At 37.5% G+C, this 8,441-nt stretch overlaps 1 protein-coding gene across 1 annotated transcript; it reads left to right on the top strand.

Moving 5' to 3' along the window:
• The first annotated feature begins 4,131 nt into the window (after positions 1 to 4,131).
• On the top strand, positions 4,132 to 5,962 carry LOC132556560 (uncharacterized). The gene is made up of 4 exons (XM_060220971.1): positions 4,132 to 4,165; positions 4,641 to 4,852; positions 5,347 to 5,460; positions 5,603 to 5,962. The coding sequence occupies exons 1-4, from the start codon at positions 4,132 to 4,134 to the stop codon at positions 5,960 to 5,962; spliced, it is 720 nt and encodes a 239-aa protein (XP_060076954.1).
• Positions 5,963 to 8,441: the final 2,479 nt, after the last annotated feature.

Genomic DNA, 8,441 nt, shown 5'->3' on the forward strand with positions numbered 1-8,441 from the left:
ATACAAAATGCTTCTATACACGATCATCAATGTGTATGTGTGTTAAATGTGTAGTAGGCGATGGGCTGGCGGTCACAGTACACCACCCCCAAAGCTTGACTTCTTTGGTATGTTGTTATACCCCTGGGCCTAACATTTCATAAAAACGATGTTAACACCAAAACAACTCATTCTCACTGACCCTACTGAGAGCATTTTTGCATTTGGTCAGATGCCGACCGGACGCCAAAAATTGGGGGTAGGGGAAACGTCTGTGCCTCTATCTCAGAGACCATAGACCCCAGGGCAACCAACCACCCCTCAATCTTTTGCTGTGTGTGTCAGCTTTACAATGATATATAATAAAAGTTCATTCAATCTGATTTCAGGGATGTATAGGTCAGAAGGTCACCAAAAGTAGGTAATGCCCAAAATTTAGGGTTTGATTTAATTCTTATCAAATCTGCTGTATTTCGGCCCATCCTGTCAAAGTCTGTTGTTACCATTATGTTTATTACATCCCTCAAATGTTTCTGGGAAAGGAAGGTCTCCATAGCTTAACCCCTATCCTTCTAAATTCATAAGTGTTTTGACTTCCGAGGTCGGCCGATACCAAAATTCTCCATTTCATCCTAACAAATGATCGTAAAGCATAAACTTCAATGTTTTACACTGGAAATGGATAATCTTGGTGTCAAATGAAAGGAAATTAAGAGCTTTATCATTTCACTATGCATTTATTTTGATATCTAAACATGTCACATGTTTAAGGGGCCAGAAGGTCAAGGTCAAGCTGTGGGGGTGGTGCACTGTGACGACCGCAAGCCCATCGCCTATAGGGACTTGTGTGTGAGTTGTGTAGAGGTATGTTTGTGAAATGTGTATTCTATTAGACAATTACAGGAATTTTTCGACAGCAGTCTTTCATTGAACTATGTATATGTATAAACAGGTTCAATGTGAGAAGAGTCTCAGAGAACCGCGTCTATATCAATAACACGTTTGTATATAGGTATATATAAGTGAATGTATATGTGTACTAAATGTTACTTGTATGAATGATTAGATAAGTGACAATGTGGATGATGTGTGTTGAATGTTTTACATTGTTCCCGTTACATGTCTGTAAATAATCCGTTATAAAAATGTCTACCGTCAGAATGAATCTGTGTATGTTTTTAACAAAATTATTAATATCAATTCAAATATAACTTTATATCGATCATTAGCTGGTTTATAGACTATACAAATTATGATTTTTAGTCAATCCAGATAGGTAGTGCCAACAACGCGTCAAACTTTATTTTATTTTTTCCCGAATAGCACCATGATTCGGAGTAAACACATGCACGTGACGTTATTCTATCATAAACCGTATAGATGATAATTACAAAATTTATTTCAGTGTGGGGCTAGTGCACATTCCCATCTAGAATTTCACATTTCTTTAAATATCCTTGGATTTTCTACAATCGTCTCTAATGCTCTAAGTGCCAATGACGAATACTAAAAGGATTATATTTAAAAAAGTGCTATTCACAAGGGTGTTTTTTGTTTGTTTGTTTGTTTGTTTGTTTGTTTTTTTTTGCAAATTTTACCCATCCTGATCAATTTCGTACCAGTGTATCATTTCTCATCTGCTGAACTGCGGAAAGATTATTATAACGGTGTAAAGCCAGTTATGTTAAAATATATAGATAAACAAGAATTAGACTTCCAGCTGTACGAATAAGACTTCCGGCTGTATGGACTAGACTTCCAGCTGTACGAATTAGACTTCCGGCTGTATGGACTAGACTTCCAGCTGTACGAATTAGACTTCCGGCTGTATGGACTAGACTTCCAGCTGTACGAATAATACTTCCGGCTGTATGGACTAGACTTCCAGCTGTACGAATTAGACTTCCGGCTGTATGGACTAGACTTCCAGCTGTACGAATTAGACTTCCGGCTGTATGGACTAGACTTCCAGCTGTACGAATAATACTTCCGGCTGTATGGACTAGACTTCCAGCTGTACGAATTAGACTTCCGGCTGTATGGACTAGACTTCCAGCTGTACGAATAATACTTCCGGCTGTATGGACTAGACTTCCAGCTGTACGAATTAGACTTCCGGCTGTATGGACTAGACTTCCAGCTGTACGAATAAGACTTCCGGCTGTATGGACTAGACTTCCAGCTGTACGAATTAGACTTCCGGCTGTATGGACTAGACTTCCAGCTGTACGAATAATACTTCCGGCTGTATGGACTAGACTTCCAGCTGTACGAATTAGACTTCCGGCTGTATGGACTAGACTTCCAGCTGTACGAATTAGACTTCCGGCTGTATGGACTAGACTTCCAGCTGTACGAATAATACTTCCGGCTGTATGGACTAGACTTCCAGCTGTACGAATTAGACTTCCGGCTGTATGGACTAGACTTCCAGCTGTACGAATTAGACTTCCGGCTGTATGGACTAGACTTTCAGCTGTACGAATTAGACTTCCGGCTGTATTAATTTAACATAAGAATTATATATCGTTCGGCTCGATACAAGGGTACTGTGTAGTCGTTTTCACTATTAACACTATAACCATGATATGTTATTTATATACTGTAATATTTACAATCCATGTGACGTTTAAATACTTTTGATTATCAAATAATTCTTATTTCATGTTTACGTTGTCATAGTTATGTTTCATAACATATACCGGCATGAAACATTCTTTTCGTCATCTCTTCTTCAATTTTTTATTTATATCAAAGTTATATCAAACAGAAAATTCTTATTTCCGATGTCAATTTCGCACTACTTAAGTAAATGACGTCATGCACAAAAAATATGGCGATCACTTTGAGTGCGAAAATTAAATTAGATTTACGCACGTTTATGCTATTCATATTTAATTAAAGACAAGGCAACGAAGACAAGTCTCATAGGAGGTCACTCCTCTCTAATCTGGAAATAAATATCTTTATCCGTTTATGATAACGTTCCACCATAATGTCCACGATCTTCGGGTGATTTTATTCTTCATTCAGAATAATTGTTATACAAACAAGAAGGTCTAGCACCTATCGTAAAGAAAGTATGTATTTCAAGGTTTTGGGTATACTTTCTGATCAGCAAAATTTTCTATTCTTTACATTCAACTTCATTTTTTACCTGTCCATAATAAAACGTTTGACGTATTGCACCCTATGCACTCACTTCAAATGCATTTTTACATACGTATTCGCAGAGTGAATGGAAAAGATGCAGGTGATCAAGTGCACGCTTTTGACTGATTTCACTACTAATTCAAAACACTAAACTTAAGTTTAGAGTACAATGACTTTCTAGATGATATACAAGTATATTGCAAATTTTCTTGGGAGAAAGTAAACAGTCATCACTTTGTTGACGTCATCATATAGTCTTAAGGGTGAGTAATTTCCTAATTTCTTAATACAAACAGAGCAGTTTATTCCATTGACTTACAAATATATATAATCTTAAATGATATTTGTAATAATAATCCATAAGCCAAACATCTTTACCGTAGTTAAATATAAAAGCACAAATGTATATTGGTTATGTACTATTATTTTAATGTAATAAATGTACGCGTGACTTCCTGACGACGGGTTAACACAAGCATAGATAGCGCTCGAGGCTTAGCTGTCAAATTGTCATCAATTATCGTTACAATGGGAAAGTAAGCTGGCGCACGCCTGTCCCTGTTTCATAAAAGCATCTGCCTATTTGTATCGGTAAGGACCTCTTCCGGAGAGAGATTCATTTACATACTAAATGGGATTACATTGCTAAAAGTGTTGGCCTCCTTTCTGTTTAGAGGTTTATTTCACAACGTTATAGTATATATGCCTTTCATCTAATACATTGTACATATGAGTTTGAATGGTTAATCACACATACCCACATTCTTTGTAAAGGTATGACACGTTTCCGGTTGTGGTAAAATCCTAGGATTTCCCTCCATATCCTAGTTATAGTAAATACAAGAGTTGTCAATCCTAAGCGAATACGTTTTGTTTAGTTCACAGGAAAAATATAGCTATTGTAAGATTCTTGCTTTGGCCAATAGAAACTAAGGGCCTTACCTAGTGAAAATTTCCAAACAAAAACCGCGTAGGGTGTATTGGGTCGGATTGAAAAACATGGCAACACATGATGGAAAAGCCGAATTGAAAAGTATTTAAGGTCTTACAAAATCAGATTTAAACATATTACCTCTAGGTCTGACAGAAAGTACATATCGAACTGCCAGAAAATATACGTACAGTAATTATTGAATACAATAGGATGGAAGGAGCAACACATGGTTTTTTATCCCTTGTAAAACATATCACTAAAGGTAAAAACATTGTGTCAAAAAACGTATTGATTAATCGTGATCGGGTGTCGTAATGCGGCATCCATGAACGTATTGGTGGTAGTATCCCATCTGAAAATACATAGTTAGATTTTTATATAAAATCCAATATATTCTAGTAGCTAACACATAAACAAGAATATCATAGCTAAAATGTCAATTTTGCTGACTCATTCAAAATACCTCACGTTTGTTGATTTGTCGTGTTGTTTTACGAAACATATTTTCATGGAGTGGACAATATAAGTAAGAAAAACTCAGCATGTTTCATTGATATATTTTCCCAATTTACAGGCTTAATAGTTGTTGTCCTGGTGCTATGTCTCGGGTCAGCTAGAGCTCAGAGCGAGGAAAGGTGGCGAAGTCCATGTGGCGTGAGCTTGGGTTCTGTATTAGGATTACCAGGCGGTGGTCCCCCAACAGCGACCCCTGAAGTCCTAGTGGCGGGGATGCTTCCTGCTCTCGAAACCGCCAAGACAGCAGCAGAGTCACTGAAAGATAAATACGTAAGTAGAATGAATATTTTGAACTTTGACTCTCTCTGATACTCTTTCTTAAAGTATTATGTCTTGGATGTTATATAGGAAAGACAGTTGCTGGGAAGCGAAATGTTTACGCTGATATTTTCGCCTGCTATTTGTATAGAGTACAGGCATGGACATTTTAAGAAAACGATGTGAAAGTTTCCTAGCATATAAGACAAATAAAGAGCGTTTCGTTTTATGAGAGGATAAATTCTTATCGAAAAGACGGTATCCCTTCACTTTCTCATCAACTCGAATTTATTTCAAGATTGTCGTTTCACTATTCCTTCTAATAGTAGGAATGTTAGCTTCATTAGGTACTGTCTATACGTAACAGCTGTGTATTCTATAAGAATGCTATTTTTTTCTCGTTTCTGTCGTCTGTTTGTCATTTGTTTACCGAGCGTTTGTTTCGCCGCTTCTCATACAATTCATATTGTGTGTTGTTACATGTTCCTCTTTATGTCACCTTATAGATATCTGAGAGATTCCCAAGGAGGGAAGTTATTTCTCATCTTAATACTTTGCAATGTGACGGAATGCCTAAGGTTACTATAACCTCACAAGAAATACAAAGCTCTTTCACAAACGTAAGTCAAATTTTCTTTATCGTTATTGCGATTTCTACCGTACGTTTATGTATATTAGATATAATGGAAATGATTACATCAGTTTTATATCAAAAATCAAATTTTATGATGAAATTGATAATTTTGATTTTCTATATTTCAGTTAAATCTAACGCACTTGTCGAACTACGAGAAGCTCTCTCAAGTTTTGGTTTTCTTGGAAGAAGTTAAATTTGACGAGACATACATCGATAGAAGCGTAGCAACATACGCAGACGATATTCAAGAAATTGAGAGAAGTATTCTAAACGTGTTGTGTACGAAACAAAGACTCATAAGAAATTCTGGAAATCACATCAATTACGTATCCCCTAATGTGATGACACAAGATGTAAGAGACACTTTGAATGAAAGGGTCCGTCACGAACGGGATTACCTCATCGTCAAGGATACTTATCGTCTACTCCAGAGCATGCATCTCCACGTTACTGCAATTGACTCTTACCTCAGCAAAAATCAGTAGATCAGGCAGAGCTACACCAACCTAACCTACACTTTTCCAGTCAGGAAATTTATCCAAAGTAGATTATATTAATCACCATGATTGATAAAAAGAGTGAGGTCTATATTGGACAGTTTTCACCGATATCTGGTTAATGGTGTATACAAGTAGATGAGAAATGCAACGTTTACGAATCCAGCACTTATTTTGATCTCGAAACACTGTGGTCATCCCATATCATATCTCATAATAAGTATGTGTTAATTTATTTATCAATATGTCTCAGACAATAGTGATATGTATTACGACTCTATGAATGACACGTCTCTGAACACCTGATTATTAGTGTGTGAGTACGTGCGGTGATATAGTTCCTATTGTCATCTATTTACGCTTTGCTAGAATTTTTACGTGTCATATATTATAGATGTTTATGTCTATGTGCTGTTGTCCTTGGTGGGGTCAGTGTCCATGTGAAGATGTCCTTTATGTATTGTCGTGATTTTAACTTATTACGTATATACATTTTTATACACTTTTTTTAAACACATGTTTTGATATTTGATATATACATACATCTGTGACATGTTGATAACATATGGAAACCATAATTTGATGTAATTTTATATATTGTATTTAATTCGCATTTTGAATTAAATAAATTCTACATTTGTTTTATCATTGAAGTGTTCCACTCCTTCTTGATTTCTGTCCAATAATGAACCAGTCCATCATCGATACTCCAGTGGTTAAGATCACTTTCGGTCTCCTGGAACATGTGGCAAAATTAAAGGTTCCATGTGCGACACCTTGTGGACAAGACAAAAAGGCTTGTTTAATCCTTTGATGTGCATCAAACGAATCTCGAGGTCACATAACGGTATACTGTAATGACTGATGCTGGATGTCGCTCCGTTGTAATCTTAAAGAGGAGCGTATCAGCCTGTGATTGGCTAGTTTTTCTTCCCCCTAGAACTGATCAAATTACTTTGGTTTTGTCAAAAAGGAGCATTTTGTATGAAAACATGCCCCTTTGATTTTCTCCTTGTAAGTAGTGTTAATGATCGTATCTAGTGTGTTTGGCACTAGATTGTGTGCTAACGGATATTTCATCGATGATAGATATATGGTATTTTTGATAATGTGTCGTTATAAATTTATGCAGACAAACAGTTTCTGATGTGGTATGTGATCATGTGGTCGACGACATCTTATTCTAGGCATCTGTGACTGATATTTCTTTATATCCTCTGGTTGGTAAAGTTGACGAGGATAGCTGGACCTGTGGACTTATCAGCCTACCATCAAATTACTAGTCCATTCTCTTATTTTGCTATTTTTTCATTTAAAGGTGTAAATTACCCGTTGTAACTTGTATCCACGTATACATACACAATGCGTTCGGTGATAACATCACTATGGTCATGTCGAGAGAATTTCAAACTGTCTGTCGGTACAACTTCCAAACATCTTTACGAGTGAGACGTTGCAGTGATGAAGTGGTTAAATAGCTTGTGTCGATTTGTAACACGGAATATAATTGTCGGTCTCCTTGGTTAGGGAATAGTCTCCTTGTGTTCGGGGAATTGTCGGTCTCCTTGTGCTGTTAATATTGTCGGTCTCCTTGTGTCAGGAATTATTGTCGGTCTCCTTGGGTTAGGGAATATTGTCGGTCTCCTTGTGTTAGGGAATATTGTCGGTCCCCTTGTGTTAGGGGTAATTGTCGGTCTCCTTGTGTTAGGGATAATTGTCGGTTTCCTTGTGTTAGGGATAATTGTCGGTCTCCTTGTGTCAGGGATAATTGTCGGTCTCCTTGTGTTAGGGGTAATTGTCGGTCTCCTTGTGTTAGGGAATATTGTCGGTCTCCTTGGGTTAGGGAATATTGTCGGTCTCCTTGTGTTAGGGAATATTGTCGGTCTCCTTGTGTTAGGGAATATTGTCGGTCTCCTTGTGTTAGGGAATATTGTCGGTCTCCTTGTGTTAGGGAATATTGTCGGTCTCCTTGTGTAAGGGAATATTGTCGGTCTCCTTGTGTTAGGGAATATTGTCGGTCTCCTTGTGTTAGGGAATATTGTCGGTCTCCTTGTGTTAGGGAATATTGTCGGTCTCCTTGTGTTAGGGAATATTGTCGGTCACCTTGTGTGAGGGAATATTGTCGGTCTCCTTGTGTTAGGGAATATTGTCGGTCTCCTTGTGTTAGGGAATATTGTCGGTCTCCTTGTGTTAGGGAATATTGTCGGTCTCCTTGTGTTAGGGGTAATTGTCGGTCTCCTTGTGTTAGGGATTATTGTCGGTCTCCTTGTGTTAGGGAATATTGTCGGTCTCCTTGTGTCAGGGAATATTGTCGGTCTCCTTGTGTTAGGGAATATTGTCGGTCTCCTTGTGTTAGGGATATATTGTCGGTCTCCTTGTGTTATTGTCGGGGTTCTCCTTGGGAATATTGTCGGTCTCCTTGTGTGTAGGGAATAATTGTCGGTCTCCTTTGTGTTAGGGAATATTG

Source organism: Ylistrum balloti, unplaced genomic scaffold (genome assembly GCF_031769215.1).
Source record: "Ylistrum balloti isolate Yb309-2 unplaced genomic scaffold, AGI_CSIRO_Ybal_v1 Utg370578, whole genome shotgun sequence".
NCBI classification, from domain to species: Eukaryota; Metazoa; Mollusca; class Bivalvia; order Pectinida; family Pectinidae; genus Ylistrum; species Ylistrum balloti.